General features: G+C 43.2%; 1 protein-coding gene across 1 annotated transcript in view; it reads right to left on the bottom strand.

Annotated features, from left to right (window-relative positions):
* The window catches only part of LOC127628466 (microphthalmia-associated transcription factor-like), a 71,099-nt gene that overhangs the window by 32,428 nt on the left and 14,647 nt on the right, over nt 1–24,024 (bottom strand). Inside the window, exon 2 of the mRNA XM_052105221.1 lies at nt 5,169–5,412. Coding sequence (XP_051961181.1) covers nt 5,169–5,412 — 244 coding nt within the window. The remainder of the gene's footprint in view (nt 1–5,168; nt 5,413–24,024) is intronic.

Raw genomic sequence — 24,024 nt, 5'->3', positions numbered from 1 at the left:
GCCTCTGACGGCACCGCCTTTCACGGCTCAGCCCGGACTTCCTGACCCCCTTCCTGTCCTGTGGCCTCTTCCCTGGCCTCCGGACCCTATTCCTGTCCGGTGGTCACCTTCCAGACCCCGGACCCAGTCCCTGTCCTCCAGTCGCCTTCCAGACCCCCTGACCCAGTCTCTGCCCTTTGGATGCCCCCTAGATCTCCCGACCACCCGCCTGTCCGCTATGTTCCCCCTGACCTTGCCTTGAAACTGCCCATTGACCCCATGGACTGTCTCATTTCCCTCTGTGCCCCTTGGACTGCCCTCAATTTTGTTTGTGTGTTTTGTGGGTTGTCTGTTCAGGGTTTTTTGTTTGTTGGGATCGTCCAGCACCACTTCCCAGAGGTCGCGCTCCTCACAACCGAGCGCGGCCGTCAGGAGCCGTCCGTTATAGAGGGGGGAGTACTGTCACGAACCCCGCTCCTCTGCCCCATCCCCGCTTCCTCGAGCACGCACACACGCTCCCCTTCGTCCAGCTCACGCGCACACTCGGCTTCACCGAGCACACACACGCACTCCGCGAGCGTACTTGCTCGCTTCCCGCTCCCTCGCTCCGCCCCCTCGAGCTTCTAAGCTCGTTTTGCTCGCTCGAGCTTGCACGCTTGTTTTACTCCTACGAGCTCACATGCTCGTACACTATCTCCCCCCCTCGGGCTCACATGCCCACTTCTATCGCCAGAACATTATGTACACCTGCACTCGTGTTATCTGCACTCCTGTTCATTGTATACACCTGCACTCGTCCCTATCACCTGTCATTGTTTACATCTGCACTCGTCTCTTTAAATATCACAGCACATTCGTCTCCCGCTTGTTGGTTATTGTATTTAGTTTCCCGTGTCTTTGCCCCCCGCTAGTCTCGTCTAGTTTTGACCTCCTCTTGTCTTCCTCTTAGCTTGCCAGCTCCCCTTGTTCCCCTGTCTTTTGCTCCCACTAGTCTCGTCATTTTCATCTACTGATTCCCCGGCTTCGACCTCACGCTCCCTTTGACTACTCTTCACTGGATTTGCCCTTTTTATGCACTTTGCACGCTTTGTGATCGAATAAAGCTGTTTGAATTCGACATTGTGACTGTCTCTTCTTGTGCGGGTTACATTTACTCAATTATAAACGAGAAGAACTTGAAAGGGAAACATTTTTCAAAAACATCAGCTATTGGCTACAAACGTACAACAACAGTCTATATTTCTCTATTATAATTAATAACTAAAACATTATGCTCTTTTGACACCTCTGAATATTTTAACTCCAATGCTCTGTTCTGGTTTAAATTGTACATATATTAGTTCAAATATGTATATATAAAAAATGTGTGTTGTGATGGAAGGCAGAGTGTATCCATTGTTGACAGCAATTCAAGAGATTGAATGACCGGCACAACATCAGCTTAGTATAAGTAACGACTGACTGAACATAAATACTACGTTAAGGTTACGGAGTACATGCCATGCTGTTTTTCTCCTTTGATATAAGCAACTGATGTGTTTTTCAAACACGACTATGATTCCACATACTACATACAGCATACCATTCTATTTTCTCATATTATACAATAAATTTGGACTGAAATTTGGATATTAGTGTTCACAAAATATTAGTAATATTACTATGACATTTTATATGACAATTATAGTAGACCTACAGCAAAAAAATATCAAAAATACCCTTCTTCATTATTCTGTATGGTATTTGGATAAGAATACTTCACACATTCGGGATCATCTTGGTTTGTGTGATTAGGTTCTGTTGACAGGGGATTGTCACATGTAAATATAGCAAATTTCACACATCTCATAAAAACTGTTGTGTGAAAATCAGTTCATACCAGAGCATTAATAGCTTCATAAATATATATATAAGTTTCAACGAAGTATGTACAAAGTAAAAAAATTTTTTAAAACAAGCCAATAACACATAAAAAATAAGTAAAAGACAATTTTAAGTAGTGTACTAAAATATAATTTTGTACTTTGAAAAAACTATAAAACTATATATATATATATATATATATATATATATATATATATTTTTTTTTTTTTTTTTTTTGTTCGGTTTAAATGTCAGAATATTACCCACTAATATACTAAGCCCACTATGTATTTGAAAATCTGAAAACTATTATTTATTTTAGTATGAGATTGGTTAATATAGTTACGTTTTTCACGGTTAAGTAACTAAATAGTTCATTTTTAAATCATAGGATAAACCACTAAATGTACAAGAATAAGAAAGTTCATGAACTTCGATGATTTCGGGACTAGAAATCTTTGAAACGTGCAAGAGTGAATTAACTAAATAATTTAAAACACTTAAATACTTAATTAGGTAAAATGAAACAAACACAAAAAATAAGAACATAGTAAAGGAACAAGACTGTAGAATAGTGATCATTAGTCAATAATCTGATCATATTTAAGTGACGATCAATGTACTTCGTTCTTATGCAGCGACTCTTAAAGACAGTGATAGCATGACAATCACTTTTCCCTGAATAAAAGCTCAAATTTAACATAACGGCTCTTACCGAGTGAGATTAGCAGCCTGCGTCCTTTGGGATGAAGGCGATTTTGTCGTAATTATCACAGTCTGCGCACAATAGCACAGAAAATCAATAACAGTCTATAGTTCCACAGACTAACGAGGAATCAAAGCTATGAAAAGAGTTTGAATGTAGCTGAGCAAATAGGATTAAAGATGCTAACTCCAAGAGGCTGGAAGCACAGCATGCATTTAAGAGGAATTCTCTGGGGAAAGATAATCCCCATATGCGTTTTAACACACTTCACTGTCCCCTGCCTACCCTATTCCCTCCCCTCCCACCTGGACAGTATCATAATCAGACACACTTGAAAAGATAAAGATTCAAGTTCAAGCTTAAGTAAGCGGTCAACACAGAAGAACAAATACATTATATGTCAGAACAGCCAAAATGTGAAAAGACTGATTAAAATGCAACAATAGAAACAGTAAAACATAGTCAAATGTGATTTTACCAGCATGATAACACAGAAACTTGACATGTTGCTACTGAATGTTCCAGTACCCTGACATTGACCACATTCTGCAGAGTTAATGAAAAGCGTCATGTCCTGTCAGATATCTTTGCATCAATTCAATCTACACCTTTGTTCACCTTTTCCTGTGGTGTTACTGATAGCGTGTTACACGAGCAGCCTCATAGGCAGGTTCTGGTCCCGTGGTAACCAGGAAGTATTTGAGTTCACATAATCAATGATGAACATGATTCAGACGTTGCATTTTCCCTTTAAGATCAACTTTTTCTCCACTGACGGTTAGGTTTAGGGTTGGGGGTTTGGGTTAGGGCTCATGGTTTACATCATTTACAACTAAAAACAGCTTGCTTTTGGCGCCACTCTGTGGACATTTCACCCAGAAACTGAAGTTTACATGTGCCCATACGTTCAACAACACTTCCTGCTTTGGCCACTGGTGGAAGTGATTCGAATTTGGGTGAGAACAGCCCAATTTCAGCAGAAAAAGTTTTGACCTACTGTTGCTGAATTCAGTGTAAGAAAGTCTAATTCAAAGTCCTTCCTACGCTCTTGAAAATAAGGGCCAATTTACACTTAGGCTCGATTTTGACGCAAATGTTCAGCATCTGCGTACAGCAGAATATGAGCCAGTCAAAATATACTGCATATTACTGTGCATGCATGCAAATGCATTTGTCGCATGCGCGCTGTAAATATCACAGCACATTCGTCTCCCGCTTGTTGGTTATTGTATTTAGTTTCCCGTGTCTTTGCCCCCCGCTAGGGCACTGCTATGAGATGCCAGACTATTTCTCTGCAGGAGTTTAGACCCATAAAGATGTCTTTATACGCAGGGATCTCCTGACCTCCTCACACACGTTCTTGATGTGCACATCCACTGTTGATGTTTTTACCTTCATCTATTGTTGTTTACAGACAATTACATCTTCTTCTAGTGCCTCTTCATGACAACAATAGCTCACATGTTAGTGTTGTCACCTTTTGGACCCGCTAATTAGTGCAAATATATCCAGGTGCATGTGCATTCTGCACGTTCAAAGACATGTGGTTGGAAATACAATTTCTAGCTACACATGCTAGAAAATGTATAGCATTCCAAAATGTTTAGACCACAATTCACAATGTAACAGAAGTACTTTTTGCATTGTCAGTGTTGCAGCCAGGGGCGCTATCGCAGGCATTAGAGTAAATGTCTTCTATGGTCTGTTTTCTCTTTCAGGTAATCTACTGTCAAGGCGACGCAACAGTTTAATGAAAATCTAGCTGAGCTAGTTAGTTAAAGTTAGTTCTAGTGGCGAAATGTTTATTGCTAGTTACCTGAATTGTTCCACACCTGGTTTCATGGAGCATGCTTTTGAAGGTAACTCTATCACGTCAAGTTTGTTACTGCCACAGTAAAGCAAAAATGCATGTAAAACAAATACAACGAGGCCACATGCTTCCAATGCATTGGCCAGCCATTCACACCTACATTTGCAGTTGCACGGAGTATGTTTCTGGCCTACAAATAAAGGTCACAGTTAAAAATGTAAAGGGGTTCTTAAATCTGATGTCATTGGAGAATAATTTTTTTTTAATTCAGCAGAGAACATTCAAAAGAACAGTTCTTTAGAAAACCATCCATATACTGGTGCTTTAATACACAGGTCTTGGGAACCTACAGCATTAGGAAACAACATAAAACGTTATCAATCTCCACAGAACCATATACCCACCTCAAGATTCCTATACATAGAAATAGTTCTAAAAAAAAAGCAGTTTCTTGAACCCAAAGTCCACCTTTAATTTAATAGAGTTAGTTTGCACTTTTAAGTTCAGTTCCTAGAATTTTTAAACTTAAAACTGAAGTGTGTCATTTCCATGCCATTAGCGGCACTGAACGGAATTGCCAAACTTTTTTTCAAACAGATCTCTCAAACATTGTCTTCCCCCATCTTCCATTGGTAAAACTTGAAAACCTTTATACCTTATATAATATTCATATATATCTAGCTATGACCTTTATATGCTGCCATGAAATAAAAAAATACAGCATCAACTCATTAAGCACCTCTAGTTTTATCACAACATTCAACAAATCTGAAAAGCATTGTCAAGATGTTTCTAATGTGGCTGTGTTACCTTCAGCACTTCCATGGGCACCTGTGTGGCACTGGGCAGGCCGGTGGGTGAACTGACATTGATGGCGGGGCTCTGGGTGACAGAGGGCTGGCCGTGCGTTGCCCTCTGCTGTCTCTGCTGCTCACGCCACTCCTGCTCTTGGAGCTGCTCACGCATCAGCTGCTGCCGGAGCAGGATACGAGAGGTCACGGCCGACGAGCCCAGTGGGGGCTTAGCTGAGCCATGCTGCTGTTCAGATGGATTACTACAGTCAGACAAATAGATAGACAGAGAGAGGGAGAGAGATTAGAGCTAGAGCGTTGACTAAGACAAGATAGTGGAGCACTGTCAGGGAAAGTGTTTGTCTTGGGTAATTGAATTATTTAGAGATCTTGATTGTTAATTAGGAAGCATAATGAGCATGATCACAGGGTTACAGTTGAATTGGTAACATTGAGGCTACAGTAGGGCCTTGCCCCACTAAAAATGGCAGCAGAGACAGCATGGCCCTTTGTTCTATGATCGAAGGGGAGACATTGAACTTGGTTTCCCAGAATTCTTCACAGCCGAACGGAAAGTCCCGCCCATGGACTCAATCTAAAACGTCATTGGTCAAAAGGGCCTATGACCGATGATGTCATCATCTTAAAAAAACTAGCGGTCTGATTTGATTTCGCTCTCTCTGCTTCCAGCCTCGCTGCCTACAACTACAACCTCGCTGCGCTCTAAAGAGACATATCTACACAAAGGAATTTCCCTCCTTCTGGACAAAGAGAGAACACGTTTTTCTAACCTCACCATTTGGCCACGGTAGAGTAAGATTAACGTTCCAGTCGTGTAGTATACTATATACAACCAGTTCATTTCATTTTCACTGCGAGACAATAGTGAATTTATTTAAATAACGGAAAAGGCAACCAGCTTCCCTTATCAATCGTTTTCTATCAACGTTGACTACCTCCCGCGTTTCTCTCGATCACCGGACCCAAAAACAACGCAGAGACGTGTCTTTTTGCTGACGAGCGTAAGACAAAGGACCGAATCCAGATCGTTTTCTCCTCACCGCTCAGTGCAACAGCAATTCAACAGACAACCCTGCTGAAATCACACAGGATTTTCCCAAGTAAGGCTTGATATCTGGGCAGATTTAGTTTAGAAACTGACTTTTCTTATAAAACTAAATCATATATATTTGATCGCTGAACGTTTGATGTTTTGTTTACAATTGTACATTTAACTACGATCGCTGATTGCTGTTTTGTTTTGTGAGATAGTCATTTTTGGGGAAATGTTATTTTATTGAGTGATCTGAATTAACGATTCAATCGCACTGTTACCAGCGTGTATCCTCTGTTAAATTGCATGAACCCCTGTTTGTTCGCTCTCTCTCTCTCTCTCGCTCTCTCACACACACTGAAATTCATGGAGCGAGCAGCACCGCGGTTTATGTATGAATCAGGCTGGTGTTTTTCAAATTCTCCCGCCTGTTTTGTTCAGTTCCTTTGTGTGTCTGCTCATTATCACCCACACGTGATATTAGCTCCATTGTGCTGGATCTGATCCAGCCATCTTTCTTTCCCTACACATTCAAATAATGGTTGGCTCCGCCCTTTCCGACCGAGTCCTCCATTTTGAACTGGTTCCACACGTGGAGTTTAGTGCGCCATTTTGTGTCTTTGTTACTGAATCGAGACACACACACACACACACACACACACACACACACACACACACACACACACACACACACACACACACACACACAAGCATATAGCTCCACCATTTAGTTAGGATTTCCACTTTATGTTTTTGTGTTATAGTCATATAGTATTGGTGGTGTTCATTGCTGTTTGATTATAATAAATCTTGTTATATTATAATAAGTACTCCTGGATGTTTGTTTGAATATTGTGTTGAAGCCAGCCACGTCAAGAACTCCTGTATTACTTCAGTATTGTTAAATTGTTGTTGTTAGAAGCCAACTGTAACCAGATTGCTGTTGGATTCGTATGGCAATAATTTGACTAGCTTCTTCCCTTTTTGATTATTTTGATTATCAATCAAGATACTCAATCTTCAGGGTAGAATTTTATGAGACTTGATCAGTCACTTACTATTATTTTTCTCTTGTTGAAGAGTTGTTCCCCGAGGATAGAATTTAACTAATTAAATTACATTAATTAGTACAATAAAAACTAATAAACATTAATTATTAATTATATCTGATAGTAAAACTGATCTAACCAACCGGTGCACCCTACAAAACTGAGAGGCAAGCATCACTATTACTATTGCTCATTCTTAGGGTTAGGGGTTTGCTCAAGCCCTAAGAGTTACACTTTAGGACTGTAACTCACTCCACATCGTTTGTGCTACTGACATGAATAATACCTCAAATCATGCGGCTTGTTGAGAGGTGTACTTTTGCTTTTATAAGAGAAAAAACTTCTGATTGAGGCCTAGTGGATGATAAAACGTTAGAAAATTTCCCTTGGACTTAGTTTGAAGATGGAACCCAAGCCACTATTAAAGGGGGTCGCAAAAGCGTGTTCTAACATTCAAAACAACTGTTTTCAATGAAGATACGCACAATGCCGGCATATCTGTCAATGGCGCACAGCTATGACTTTGGAGGCTGCTCAAACTTCTGCCACACTGCGGAGCACAACATGCATATTTTCCATAAAATTTGACCCAAATCATTATCAAAGGACATGGATTATTTTCTCTAGTGCTGTTCATTCTTGAAGAAGAGAAAAACCTTGGTAACATTTGTGTGTACTGTCTGCCACCTGAACTGCATCAATGTGCCCTGTGTTTATACCTGTGCAGTGTCCTAGCTCCAAAGCGGTGTGGCACTTCTCGTGTCAGTAAGCAACCCCCTAGCATCCACAACGAACATCTAAGCAACCTGATGGCAATCTAAGCAATGTTGGGGATGCTACTTTGAAAGCTACTCATAACTTTAATTAGTTAAAGTTGAGCTACAGTACTCTTTTAAACAAGTAGTGAGCTGTACTACAAGCAACTAACAAAAAAAGTAGCTAACGATATTAACTGGGTTTCCATCCAAATATTTTTATGCATATTTTGAAATTGCACATATGAAATATATGTGAATAAACTCTCAAAATTCACTTAAAAATGTATGCGCTAGACAGAGCTGGATATTCTAGAGTTCTGCAAGAGTTATAATGCATATTAAAGTAATGTAAACAGTTTATTTGCAAAACGATAACATGTTTCGACCATTCGTGTGCTTGTTATGAGTGTGTGATAGCTTGATGTGACTGGCCCAACCGAAGGTCCCACCTTGGCACACAATTCTGCGAGCCCTTGACATTCGGAAGTGTTTAACCCACAGCTGGTCTATAAAGTGAGTCTTCACAATCTGCTAAAACAGTTCTGAAAGCAGGTGCTCACAGGTATGTGGAGACTGGTGGCATATGGGCATCACATCTATTTCAGCCCACAGTTTATCAGATAATACACTGCAGCGTCTTCTGGCAGCATTTAAGAAAATGAGGTGCAATTGCTCCAACTCTGCAAATAAAACTCTATCCCAAAGCAAGGAAGTCATTCAGCTGTTCCATCATAAAAAGTCGGCTACCTCAAGATGATGTACATGATGTAGTGGATGGAAATGCACAGCAATTCATATTTCACATTTCATTCTCTACTTCCGTGACTTACCTACCTCACTGGGGGCATTCATTAATGCATGACCACCTCTACAGCAAGAGATCAACAGTTTTACTTCATAAACATTTTGGTCATATGTTTTGTTCGGCACATTTCTCTAAGGATTCTTTTGAGAACTATTATGATTCAGACTTTGCAAAAAGACTTTTATTGAAACATGTAGAAGTGCAAACTATATTGGACAATTATATAGTAGCAAATGTAATACAACAGTTTCTTTGTTTGTTTGATATAAACAACAACAACAACAACTTACATTTTCTAGACACTCAAAGCGCTTTACATAGTATAGGGGGAATCTCCTCAACCACCACCAGTGTGCAGCATCCACCTGGATGATGCGACAGCAGCCATAGTGCGCCAGAACGCCCACCACACACCAGCTATTGGTGGAGAGGAGATGGTAGAGTGATGTAGCCAATTCAGGGATGGAGATTATTAGGAGGCCATGATAGATAGGGGCCAATGGGGGGAATTTGGCTAGGACACCGGGGTTAAACCCCTACTCTTTACGAGAAAGTGGCCTAGGGATTTTTAATGACCACAGAGAGTCAGGACCTCGGTTTAACGTCCCATCCGAAAGACTGATATGTAAAGAAGTAAGCATTTTTTTATCGCAATAACAACCACGATCCAACATGGAGCTTATCATGCTTATAATACGGTTACTTACCAAAGAAATTCACAATTACTCACAAAATATTGTTGTGTTTAAATAATTTTATCATGTAAGAAGAAAGCGGAGTGTGGAGCCCAAGGAAAGACAATGGTGAATTATATGCTAGTAGCTGTTGTCTCATCTCTCTCGTTTTAGCCTGGACGTCAAGTATTTTGGCTGAAATAAACACATCGGGACACCTATTATCCTGTATTTAAGCAGTGATAAGTCGAGGGTGAACCCCACCCCAGGGCGACCGGAGAAATGAAATGGGGTGTGACTCCTCACCCAGCAAACATCCTGTATTTCCCATTATACAGGTGGTGTATTGAAGCAGCCGCACAACACAGACGAACACCCAGGTCGACCGTCCATTACAGCTGGAAACTCTTCACATTCTCATCTTGTGCTAGTCTGTACTACTTGTACTACTGCTCTGTTCACAGATTTTATAGCATTACTGTGTCACCAAATCTTGTATACCTAATAATATTGGGGAGCAACAGTGTGCTGACTTTGTTCAGTTTTCTATATTTTTTTCAGTCAGTACAACTTCAGTAGTTTGAGTGTGTGATTCATATAATTTGAAACATACAATTTTTCTATCAATGATTGCCTGGACCTAGTGCTTTCAGGGTTTTTTGTAAATCACTTGCATGTTTTAATTGTTTTATTTTGTGAAAATACAGTTCCACGAGCACTGAGGGGTTGTGTTTGCGCTTCAAAAATGTTAGCCAATCATAACACAGTGGTAAAAAAACGAAAAGAAAAATAAACTCATTTTAAGATATATAACAATCCAATTATATTAATTCTGTAATCAATTCTGATAGGAGAATTCAATAATATGACCTGAAATTGGATAGGCAAATAACGCAAGGCAGATTCAAACTCGTACCATGACTCAATATATCAAAGCATACTCACTGACAGCTAGGCTGTGGCTCCAACAGAAGTTATTTATTTGCGAGAACACAAATATACACTATTCATAAATACTTTCACAAGTACCTACAGGGGTTTAATTGCATTATCTGGACATATGGCTTTAACAAAACAATAAATGTAAAGTCTAAGATTAACAGGTTTTAAATACGCTGTCATTGTTAATAAGCAGTGAGCAGTTAATGTGTGTGCAGTGATAACAGAACTGAGCTGGACACTCTTGACACTGATTCAACGGAATGAATCATACCTACAATTTAAGCAGTTACAACTGCAACTACCCACTATTTTGATAACTGATTCTCTGTTGATTATTTGGTCAAATAATACATAAATCATATAAAAAAGTAACTCCTTCAACAAAATGTGCAAACCAAAGTCTATAAAAAATGGGAATGTGTGGTAGTTTATACATTTTTTACCAAACAAATTGTATTATGATATAATTTACTATAATGCTATACAACTTATGATGATGTTCATATACACTCACCTAAAGGATTATTAGGAACACCATACTAATACTGTGTTTGACCCCCTTTCGCCTTCAGAACTGCCTTAATTCTACGTGGCATTGATTCAACAAGGTGCTGAAAGCATTCTTTAGAAATGTTGGCCCATATTGATAGGATAGCATCTTGCAGTTGATGGAGATTTGTGGGATGCACATCCAGGGCACGAAGCTCCCGTTCCACCACATCCCAAAGATGCTCTATTGGGTTGAGATCTGGTGACTGTGGGGGCCATTTTAGTACAGTGAACTCATTGTCATGTTCAAGAAACCAATTTGAAATGATTCGAGCTTTGTGACATGGTGCATTATCCTGCTGGAAGTAGCCATCAGAGGATGGGTACATGGTGCCCATAAAGGGATGGACATGGTCAGAAACAATGCTCAGGTAGGCCATGGCATTTAAACGATGCCCAATTGGCACTAAGGGCCCTAAAGTGTGCCAAGAAAACATCCCCCACACCATTACACCACCACCACCAGCCTGCACAGTGGTAACAAGGCATGATGGATCCATGTTCTCATTCTGTTTACGCCAAATTCTGACTCTACCATCTGAATGTCTCAACAGAAATCTAGACTCATCAGACCAGGCAACATTTTTCCAGTCTTCAACTGTCCAATTTTGGTGAGCTCTTGCAAATTGTAGCCTCTTTTTCCTATTTGCAGTGGAGATGAGTGGTACCCGGTGGGGTCTTCTGCTGTTGTAGCCCATCCGCCTCAAGGTTGTGCGTGTTGTGGCTTCACAAATGCTTTGCTGCATACCTCGGTTGTAACGAGTGGTTATTTCAGGCAAAGTTGCTCTTCTATCAGCTTGAATCAGTCGGCCCATTCTCCTCTGACCTCTAGAATCAACAAGGCATTTTTCGCCCACAGGACTGCCGCATACTGGATGTTTTTCCCTTTTCACACCATTCTTTGTAAACCCTAGAAATGGTTGTGCGTGAAAATCCCAGTAACTGAGCAGATTGTGAAATACTCAGACCGGCCCGTCTGGCACCAACAACCATGCCACACTCAAAATTGCTTAAATCACCTTTCTTTCCCATTCTGACATTCAGTTTGGAGTTCAGGAGATTGTCTTGACCAGGACCACACCCCTAAATGCATTGAAGCAACTGCCATGTGATTGGTTGATTAGATAATTGCATTAATGAGAAATTGAACAGGTGTTCCTAATAATCCTTTAGATGAGTGTATATTAAAATATATAGTATAATACAGTTGTAGTATATTATAAAATAGAATGCCACTTTATAAGAGCACAGATCTAATCGATAATGACATTTACTTTCAATATTGTTTTTCATTAATTAATTGTTGCTGCCCGAGATTCAAACAAATCACAGCCTCATATGGTCTGACTCTCTCAAAGCCAAAAAATGATATCTGAAGGTGAAAACACATATAATTCAAGAACTTTACATGAGTTTGATGACACGATTCTCCATTAAACATTGGCCTTCACTTCCTCTACATCAGCTGATGTTTTGATCACATGGATCATGTGGCTGTTTACATTGTCTTTCTCACACAGCTTTAGAAAAGTTTTCCTCCCACTATTTCACCATCCATTTCCACCCAGCGATCAGAATACCGCAAAGATCCGAATCCTCCTGTTGTAGTTCCAGCTGACAAATGCAGAGGAACTTACACAACGTTCCCATGTCAACTTTCAGTTCTCTTCAGCATCTAATTGGGGAACTGTTTGACCCAAACGGCCCGCTTCCCCAACAAGAAACGCCGCAGATCTGCTGGTGCAGAAGCTGTCGAGATAAGACCTTATTCAAGCGGCTGATCCTTTTGATGCGTCCTCCTCAGTGCAGCCAGCCAATCCAGCTGTGCAGTAATCGCTCTAATTAGCTTGTCTGGCCCTGTCAAATGCACATCTATAGCACTCGCTTAGCATTGTGGTTTAAACACATGTAATCTCATTGTCTACAACTTTGCATTTCTTAAAGTAGCAAAAACATTTAACTAGCAGCAACAGTTGTACTTAAATCAAATACTGTTACTGTGTGTTTTATGGTAGATTTGTACTGCAAACGTGAACCTTATAGACTATATTTAGAGTAGATGCCATATTTCATGCTACGCACATGAAAACAAGGCTGTGGGGGATTGACGTAAATATGGATGTCCCACATTTCTTAAAAAAATTTAATAAAAAAAATGTACAAAAAATCTCAGTTTCTGCAAGGCATTTACAATGAAAGTTAATGGTCCATTAACATAAAAATACACATAGTTTCAAATTTATAGCCACAAGACTTAAATATTATGTATGTTAACATGATCTTAGTGTGATAAAATTGCTTACTAGCCTTATCTGTGTAATGCTAAACAAAAATGCTACTTTGTTGCCATAAAAATGTAAGCCGGTAAACCCTGTTCACAATTTTATCATACTAAAATCATATTAACATGTATGATGTATTGTGCCTATACTTTTGAAACAATGATATTTTTTACATTTATTGACTGGCCCCATTCACTTCCATTATAAGTATCTTACTACAACCCAAATGTTTTCTTTTCTTTTTAACTAAACAAGGTAAGAATTATAATTTTTTTGTGGTATTCAACATTATCCCACAAATGGTGTCAATTGAGCTTAACTCATCTAACTTATCTATCAGTTACAATTTGTGTATGCATGATGAAAAAGAAGAAGAGGGGATAGAAAGAAGAAATGCAGAGACATTGATTGTGGGTCAGCAGTGGCTAACTTGCGTGTCTTTGATGTATCATGGTTCCTCATTTTAAAAACTGATCATGGGTCATCTGGCACTATTGAATCACAACTTTGACAAACAACAGCTAAGAAGCAATGATTGACTCATACTGGACCAAAATGCTCCAGTTGAAGCTTTACTGATGGGACTTAAAAGTGTATCTGTATATTTCTTTGCTACAGTATGAAAGGTGTTGCTATATGGTCGCTATGGTGTTCTGGGTGGTGACAATACTTAAAGTCAGGGGTTTGTTTCAATCCTTGAGCCTATAGGAGCAATAATACACAACACATATACAACAAGAGCACCACAAATAATGAATAATAATGAATTAGAAAAATGCTATGTAAAATAGTTTTAGATGGGTTATATACTATGGCATGTTGTCTATAATATGCTGTTACAAAAAGGAGTTACAATATACAGCTATGAAAAGACATGTGCGCTTATTTATATCATAGAGTCATAGAGTATAATGTACCCTCCACCAGTGGCTAAACATAAGTTTTATATATAGGGCTTTAGTGTGTAGTCTAACGCATCTCGACTTAAAACTAGGTGATAAGCTATGTTCATATCTCTGTTATACTTCTCAAAATCAGCTTACATACCCAACGGAACCCAACAACAGTTCTACTAAATAATCCTTATCATGACAAGCAGATCTCCAATGTTAAATTAGTCACTCCAAGCACATTTTTTGCTGTTATTATAAAATGTGTGTGTGTGTTTGTGTTTGTGTGTGTGACTATATTTATACTACATTGTAAGGACCAAATGTCCCCACAAGGATAACCTGAGAAAACCTACCTTGTGGGGACCAGCCAGCGGTCTCCATGAGGGAAATGGTTTATTAAACATACTGTGACAGGGCGGAGTGTGGGGCTGGGTCTTGATTATACACACCCCGTCCCTTATCAGGCTAATTAATCCTCTGAGAGGGATAAAGGCCGACTGCGGATGGTGGTGCGACAGAGAAAGATTGTTTACGGGCAGCTGACCATCATGGGGCGGCTGTGGCTCAGGTGGTAGAGCGGGTCGGCTCTTAATCGCAGGGTTGGTGGTTCGAATCCTGGCCCACACGACTCCACATGCCGAAGTGTCCTTGGGCAAGACACTGAACCCCAAGTTGCTCCCAATGGTAGGTTAGCGTCTTGCATGGCAGCTCTGCCGCCATTGGTGTATGAATGTGTGTGTGAATGGGTGATTGGGACACAGTGTAAAGCACTTTGGTAACCTCTGAGGTTAGAAAAAAGCGCTATATAAGTGCAGACCATTTACCATGTGTGTGTTTGTGTCTCTTGTTTAAGTTTTATATTAAAACTATTATTTATATTGTCAAGCCGGTTCACGCCTCCTCCTTTCCAGTTTTCCCTTTACACTGGTGCCGAAGACACGGGAAGGAGGAGGGATACTACCATCCACCTCGACGGCGGAATGGCCGCTGACCGCATGGGGAGAAGGGGCTCGACCACCTGGAGCGGTCAGGGCCGCTGTCAGGGGCGGAGGAGTCCCCTACCAGTCGCTGAAACGCAGCGGGGTCTGAGCCCGCCGGCCACGAACGGGGAGGGGCTCGCTGCCGACTGCCTGGAATGCGGCGGGGCATTCCGTCTGCAGGGGCTGGAGGACTGCCTCCGATCCGCTCGGTGGAGGAGTGGCCTAGGACCAAGCTACTGCATATCAGAGAACTGGCGAATACGTGTTTTTTTTCTCTCTCTCTCCCACTGCAAGTCCGTGTTGGCCTTTTCCCTCTCTTTAAAATTTTAGAGTTTTTTTCGGGGTACTACACTGTTACAGTATTTTATTTGTTTCCCTCCCCCTGTCCCCTCCCAGATTCAGGAAGGCGGGGATGACCTGCAGGCAGACTGGGCTTAGGGCACACCCTCCCCCAGGGAAAGAGGGGGCGTGGGGTGTACTTCATGCCGGGGGCTCCACAGCCTGAAAGAACAAGGGAGGAATGTGACAGGGCGGAGGGCAGGGCCGGGTCCCTTATCAGGCTAATTAAGCCTCCGAGAGGGATAGCCGCACCAACATGTGTGTGTGTGTGTGTGTGTGGCATGTGTAGAACATCTCTGCTGCAGTGTGTGTGTGTGTGTGTGAGGCATGTGTAGAGCATCTCTGCTGCAATGTGTTTGTGTGTGTGTGTGTGTGTGTGTGTGTGTGTGTGTGTGTGTGTGTGGCATGTGTAGAACATCTCTGCTGCAATGTGTGTGTGTGTGTGTGTGTGTGTGTGTGTGTGGCATGTGTAGAACATCTCTGCTGCAATGTGTGTGTATGTGTGCCAGGAAAAGAAATGAGTGCACAGTCCTCTGTGGCCACACCCCTGACCTGGACACTGCCCTAGCATAACACTGCATCAGAAGGAGGCTGACCTCCTCCACTCACCTGGGGAGCACTGTGTACTGTTAGACTGATATTTAAATTTAATGATTATTTATGTCTCATGATGGAGTGTAATAATGTAAAGCATAAAGGCAATACTTTTATCTGATGCAACGACTGCATTGCATACTGTAATTGTACAAAGTTCCAATCAAATGCAATTTTCACTCAGAACTGCAGAGTAGAACAAAACAAAACTGAAAATGAAAGAAAAAAAACAAACTAAACAAATTTACATGAAGATCCACTGAAATCTTACAAAACACGAAACTAACATTTATCTGAAGAACCGCTGAATTCTTACAAAACAAAACAATAATTTATATGCAGAACTTCATGGTTACGGATGTAACCTCCATTCCCTGATGGAGGGAATGAGACATTGTGTTGATGAGTTGACACTAGGGGTCACCCTTGGGAGCCCAGACATCTCTGATCTTCGAGAAAAGGCTAATGAGAATTGGCATGTGGAATTTGCATGCCACTCCCCCAGACATACAGGTATAAAAGGAGTGCCGCTTGCAAACACACACGGGCGACGGGCAAGTTGTGACATTCAACAAGAGCACAGGCTGCCTAGGCTGTTGCTGTACACCATCACCTCTGTGTTGTCCGTCCGGACCAACACATGCTTGCTCTGGATTAACAGCAATAGCCTCCTCAGGGCAAGTAGCACTGCCAGCAACTCTGAAAGGCATTTGTCGTAACCAGGGGACCTGGCCTAGGGGAACTCCTGCCCGTAGATATGCTAGGTCCGACCTATTGCTGAATAGATGGCGACAAGACTGCATGACGAGAACGCAGTATGTACCATGTTGCCGTGCTCGTCTCTCGACTCGGGTCTGTAGCCAGTGCTGAAGTGGTCTCATATGCATCAATCTGAGCGGCATGACCGTCGCTGAGGATGCCATATGCCCCAGGAGCCCCTGAAAGGATTTCAGAGGGACCAGCATATAGTCTGTCTGAACGCATGCAGACAGTGCAGCACTTACTGCGCACGCTTGTTGTTGAGGCGCGCTGTCATAGAGACCGAGTCTAACTCCATACCGAGAAAAGAGATGCTCTGAACCGGGGCAAGCTTGCTCTTTTCCCAGTTGACCCAAAGCTCCATACGGCTGAGGTGCATGAGCACCAGGTCCCTGTGCACCAGGTCCCCTGTGTAAAACCCCTTCATCATCTCGGCTGGAGGGACAGGCTCTATCGTGTCCTTCCGTAGAAGGGAGGCGATCTCCGCGCGCAAGGCAGTGGCATTCTCGCCTCTCACCACAGTGAAGCGAATGTCATTCAACTTGGGCGGGCGCCTGGCGAACTGAATCGCATAGCCGAGTCAGATGGTCCTGATCAACCAGCGCGATGGGTTGGCGAGCGCGAGCCACACCCCCAAGCTCCGTGCGAGATGGAACAAAGGAACTACCATGTCGGATGTACCAGTGGGCAGGGCCTCGCGATGGGGCAGAGCCCAAGGTACTGAGTCTAAAGACATCAAAGCACTTATCTGGCTCCTTATGACCGCTCCCGGAACAGCCTGGGATGAGGAGGAAGAGCTTCCTCGTAGCCCGTGGAGACCATCACATCGGGGGTGGGTTTGTACCACAGCTGGGCACTCGGAAGCGAGAGGCCCTGTTCCAGGGCGCCGTACTTGTCAAAGAGAACCGGTGGCCAGCAGTCGTGATAATGACGGCCAGGGAGACTGGAAATATGGCCCAGGGAATGAGTAAACTGCTCTTTTATTGAGAATGTGGGTAATGCAGCAAGTTGGGCATGCGGCAAAACAAAAGTCAAATGTACCAAGGATTCTCCACCTGACCCTCCGGCGGGGGAGGGAGTGGTCTGCTTACCAGCTCCCGTAGTGCAGTTTCCTGAGTCCCGGGGCTGCTCGTCTCAGGGGCGCTTCGAATCCTTCTTGGGGTTCTTGGTGGCCTGCGGGTAGCTCCAAGAAGAGGCCGGCCCCGAGGGGTGAGCTGTGGCTGAGCTGGTGTTGCCACTGCAAGAGGACGCCCAGGGCGATGAGCAGATGGAGTGAGGGGTCTGTGGCTCTGCTGGTGCAGGATATGATGTATGGCCTCCGTCTGTTTTCTTACCATTGAAAACTGCCGGGCAAAGTCTCCAACCGTGTCGCAAAATAGCCCAACCTTCGAGATGGGGGCATCAAGGAAACAAACCTTATCAAGCAGCAGGTCAGGCTGGTGCTGCTCTGCACACCATGGCTGTATTACAGGCGTACCAGGCTGACCTGCTGGACGACCTGAGTGTGGGTGCTGCGCTCGACGAGCAAGCCTTCTCTGAGCTTCACCAAGCCACAGATCTTTCTCTCCGCGTGACCAAGCAAACAGCCCGTGCTATTGGCCGGTCTATGTCTGCCTTGGTCACCGTGGAGAGGCACCTTTGGCTCAACCTTTTGGGCATCAAGGACAAGGACAAAGTTTTCCTCCTCGATGCCCCGGTTTCGCCCACTGGCCTATTCGGAGACGCCATGATCATGGATATCTCCAGGTTCCAGGAGGTGAAAAGCCATGAGGAAGCCTTCGGGCAGTTCCTCCCTCGGCGCACACAGGGGGTGGGTCCTTCGGCCCCCCACACCCTCCTTGGTCCTGTTAGAAGGGAGGCTCAAAAGCAAAGCATAGCGAGTCGTGCTCCTCCTCACAGGGATTGGAGACAGTCTTGTCGCCCTAGGCAGCCCCGAAGCAAGACCTCAGGACCATAATTTCTAAAAAGAGAAAACCCTGATGGTCTTGCGCCTAGATTTAGGGGGTAGCTCCCCTCGGGACGGGGCGCGTGCTTCACTTCACCCCTCCCGGTACCCCCTCGAAGCCTCTCCATTCCTGCCACCTCTTGTGTTTCGGGTGGCAGAGGCTCCCATCAAAAGTTGGGTGTTTATCGGACGTGAAACACTCAACAACCCCTCAACAGGAAGTGTTAAAATCTAATACCCGTCTCAGAGATCCTGGCAGCGTAGAAACTTCTGCCAGATATATAATTTTTCTGTGGGTCTTAAGAACAGTAGGAAAGGGCGTCAGGATTTAATTCACCGCTTCCTCCCGTGTTTCAACGGTGTGGTTCTCACTACCGTAAACCGGATTTCTTTTTTATGTCTACAGTGAAAAGAAAATCTCCTGGTTAAAGGGGCCATGGAATGTGTTCCCCTTCCAGAGAGAGAGTTAGGTTATTACACTAAGTACTTCCTGGTTCCCATGGAGGGTGAGGGGTGGCGTCTGGCTTAGATCTTAAAGCTTGAACTGTCCAGTCTGGGTGTTCAAGTCCTAGATGCTGCCTATCAAGACGATCGTGTCTCAAGCCCTACGTCTCATTTGGCTGGTCACCATCGATCTTATGACGCACTTCTTTACTTCATTTAGAAGTTCTGCCACAACACAGGAAGTTCCTGAGGTTCGCTTTCGGGGGCGAAGTCTTCCAGTGTCAGGTTCTTCCATTCGGCCTAGCCCTTTTTACCCGCACATTCACAAATGCATTATGTAGCGATGGCTCCTTTGCGACTCCGGGGCATCTGCATTCTGAATTATATAGACGACTGGCTGATCCTAGCGCAGTTCAACGAATCAGTATCAACGATTTCCAGGTCTCAGGGCGACCACTTCCTCTGTGATCCCTCTGGACCTTCTGCTCATGAGACCATTTTTGTTGTGGCTCAAAGCCAGGGGATTTCTTCCAAGGGCCAAAACCCATAGGCTAATAAGGGTTACGCGCCTCAGGATTCGTTCCCTTTTTATGTGGTTCAGACCTTGTTTTTTTTGCCTTGGGTCCCACTCTAGGTGCGTCTTGTTGTCGCAGGATGCTAACGACAGACGCCTCCTTGACGGGCTGGGTAGCGGCCTTAAGTGGTCGTCCAGGTCGTGGTCATTAAGGGGATAGGAGGGTCGTCAGCTCGGTTGTCACAGTCACTGTCTCGAGTTGATGGCTGTATTTATGGCCCTGAAATACTTCCTCCTGAGGCTGCCATGTCTTGGTGCGGGTGGTCAATACAGCGGTAGCCTCTCACATAAATCATCAGGGGAATCCACGTTCTTGTCAGCTGTATATCTGATGCGTCGGATTCTCCTTAGGGCCCAGGGCAAGCTCCTGTCACTCAGGGCAGTTATATCCCTGGATGCCCGTATGTGCGAGCAGATTTACTGTCCAGACAGAAAATACCAACGGGGGAGTGAAAACTCCACCCTAAGGTAGTAGTTGCCCAGAGTTCGCCAGCAAGGGTCTTGCTTCTTACTGATAGCACCGCGCTGGCCGAACAGGGTTTGGTTCTCGGAGCTAATTTCTTTCCTCGACGGCTCGCCTTGGGCGATTCCGAACAGGAAGGATCTTCTAGCTCAGGCACAGGGGACAATATTTCATCCCTGCCCCCAATTGTGGAATCTTTCATGCTTGGCCCCTAAGGGTACCAACTGAGGTTATCGAGACCATTTTAAATGCGGGCTTCTTCCACTTGGAACAAGTTTGGGTGAGATCGTATAGGGCAGAAGATGACCTCTTCGCCTCTATGAACAGCGCAATGTCTCTTCTACTTCTCCCTGAGTCATCCAGCCCCCTTGGGTCTGGACGTTAAGACACATACATGACCCAGAATGCATCTGTATGCATTTCTTTCACCGGTTTCTCTGCTCCCGGGAGTCTTGGCCAATGTTCACCAGAAAGGGTCTTGCCTCCTACTAATGTTGCTGCGCTGGCCGAACAGGATATGGTTCTCAGAGTTAATATCTCTCCTCGACGGTTCACCTTGGGCGATTCCGAACAGGGAGGACCTTCTTTCTCAGGGGACATATTCATCCCCGGCCCGAATTGTGAAACCTTTCATGCTTGGCCCCTGTAGGGTACCAACTGAGGTTCACAGGGCTTTCTCCTTTCTCCTCCACTTGGAACTGATCTGTACAGAGTTTACAGGACAGAAGAGGACCTCTTCGCCTCTGTTGATAGCGCAATGTCTCCTCTGCTTCTCCCTGATTCACCCAGTCCCCCCCCCCCGATCGTGGTGGTGCATGTATGACACAAATGCACCTGCATGCGTTTCCTTCTACTAAGTTGATATTACAGAACCAGCTAACTGCCAGTTTGCTTCAGTTCTGGATTTTCTGTAGAAAGAACTGTCAGCTGGCACTTGCCTCGCCACTGCCAGGTTCTATGTGGCCTCCACTTCGGTTTGCCATGCCTTGGTGGGCGGGGCGCCCTCTAAGAGGCATCCTTGCTAGGGCCTCTTCATAGGGTAAGACCCCCCTTTTAAACCTCTAGTGTCAGCATTTGGTAGACTTCTGACTCTCATGATGTTTCGTCTTATAGCAATTACGTCTTTAAGGAGACTTGGGTACCTACAGGCTCTGTCTCTTTTGCCGGCCTTTTTGGGTTTGCCCCAGGTATGACCAAAAGCATTCTTTGCACCCTCACCCTGACTACCTGCCCAAGGTGCCTTTCACGACCCTTGGCCGGTTATTCTCCAAGCCATCTGCTCCCTGCTGTTTGTAACGCCGGAGCAGCTAAGACTTCTCAGACTTTGTCCAGTCTGTACCCTTCAGACTTATGTCCACCGCATTTGCTAGTGGCGTAAAGTCAGGGCAGCATTTCTTCACTTGGAAGCCGTGACCGGGTGGCGGTCATCTCCAGGCAGACTCTGTCACTTTGGGTGAGGGACATTACTGCCCGGGCCTACGAGGCGTGCAGTCAAGCTTCGCCAGAAGGTTTTAGGGCTCACTATACCAGAGTCCTCTCCGCACACATTCATTAGACTTTTATAGTTTGGATGTTCTTGCCACTCCGGGCTCTTATGCCCTTGAGTCGACATCTCAAGCTCATGTCTGAACAAGTTTGTGATGCGGCAGGCTGGTCCTCTCCGCACACATTCATCAAATTTTATGGTTTAGATGTTTATGCTACTCCGGGCTCTTACGTCCATGAGTCGACATCTCAAGCTCATGTCTGAGACCTCTTGCGTTCTTGTGAGCACACTTCACAACCGTAGGGGTCCGGACAGTCCCAGTGCGACGGCGTGGGTATTGCGTTCCCAAAGCGCAGCATCAAGTGAAGCTTTTTGTAAAGGGAACGTCTCGGGTTACGTATGTAACCCTTGTTCCCTGAAAAAAGATGCTGCGCTGTTTTGCCGCACTGGGATGCCCCAGGACTGCTCTTCAAAAAGAAGTATCTGACGACACCTGGTGACGCATCCATTTATAGCCTGGCCACAGGTGCATCTAATGATTACACCAGCCAAGGCTATAAATTCCGATCAATGTTCATTGGCGTCTTACACACATATTCACAGCTTGGTCACAACTAGGATTGTTCCCAAAGCGATTAGCAAAGCGCACCATCTCGTTACGCTTTTTTCAGGGAACAAGGGTTACATACGTAACCCGAGACGTTTGCCATTGTCTCTTGTCAAGTATTGTTAATGTAACCTTGTTTGCTAAGTCAAGTTTCAGTCTAGTTAATGTTCATGTTAATTGTTCATGTTTATGTTTAGTTCATGTCTATAGTTAGGGTTTTGGATTTCACGTATGTAAATAAACTGCACTTGGGTTCTTCATCTTCACGTCTTCGTCATTGCCAGTGCCAGCACAACGTTACAGTTTTGGCTGTTTCTAGTGCTTACTGCAGTGCTTGATGCACAATATTTACAGTATAATATTTAGTGCTGGGCGATATAGCTAAAAACATCTCAATATTTTTACACATTTTTACTAAATCCATTATATATCAATACTCAATATATTTAAATTGATTTGTGATGAAATAGTTTAAAAGGGTCTGTTTTTGTCAATAAGAGGAACCATCATTTTAACCAAACTGTTAGAAATAAAATACAGAACAAATCTAGTTAAAAACAAAACTATCAAAGTTTTCCAAACTGTTTTAACTAAATGAGCACAATGAAGAATGATATAAAATAATTTTTTACAACTATATGCACAAATAACAAAACATAGTAAAATTAATAATGCAAAATAACCCCAGTTTTGAACCAATTTACTGAAATGTATAGTTCAAAAGAACTGATTTGCTGAAATATGATCGGTGCATCCCTAATTTTAAGAGCATTAAGCGCAGCGCTATGCTTAAGTCATAAGCGCAAAGTCAATTGGCATGGCCATGAAGTTTTGATATTTTCACGCACACATGCGCTAAGTCGAGGCACAAGTGGATTTGGCAAAAGCGCATGTACAACACGCAAATGGGCTGGGTCAAATGCAATTTCATTTGGAGGTTCTTCTCTGGTTATTCCACCTTCTGCGTCCAATTATAGTCAAGCACCAGCGATATAAAAAAGGCAGCACAATCATAAGAAGTTGGTAGTGTAAATGGACTGTATGCAATTAATTAAAAGAATTGAAAATTACGTACTTTTGTGCATTAACTGCGTCCTTGAATTTCAGGAATATTTCTATGAAATGTGACTGTTGTCATAATTTGGATTTACGCTCCATTAAATTATAGAGAATGTAAATATTATTAATCATTTTCATCTACTGACATACAAATAAAAAAAACACACACACACACACATACAATTATTATTTTGACCACTTCGAATGAAAATAAAATATAATCAAAATAACGAAGTGGTCAAAATAATCACACCAATTCCAAACATTTTACTCTCTCCAACTTCTTCCACCAGCCCCTTTTACAGTAACTTAAAAATGACTCTGCATCAACAGGTGGAAAAATACCTATACAAATTATATCATAAATACATGTACAATATAATAATAATAAACTTGATAAATAAACCATGACCTATAGATAGTTAAACAGAAATCTCTTACATTTTTGTTTCATAAAATGGCTACAAAAGTGATTCAGGGACTTTCCGACGATTTCACGGAATTTGATTTTCCACTATATTTTAAGAGTTTGGAAATTAACTTAATTACCACCTGCTAGTGGAATCTCCAAACTGCAATGAGTTTAAACTTAGCACTGAGATAAGATGTGGTCCTGAAA

This window comes from Xyrauchen texanus, chromosome 35, assembly GCF_025860055.1.
Source record: "Xyrauchen texanus isolate HMW12.3.18 chromosome 35, RBS_HiC_50CHRs, whole genome shotgun sequence".
NCBI classification, from domain to species: Eukaryota; Metazoa; Chordata; class Actinopteri; order Cypriniformes; family Catostomidae; genus Xyrauchen; species Xyrauchen texanus.
This window is presented reverse-complemented; position numbering and strand designations above follow the sequence as displayed.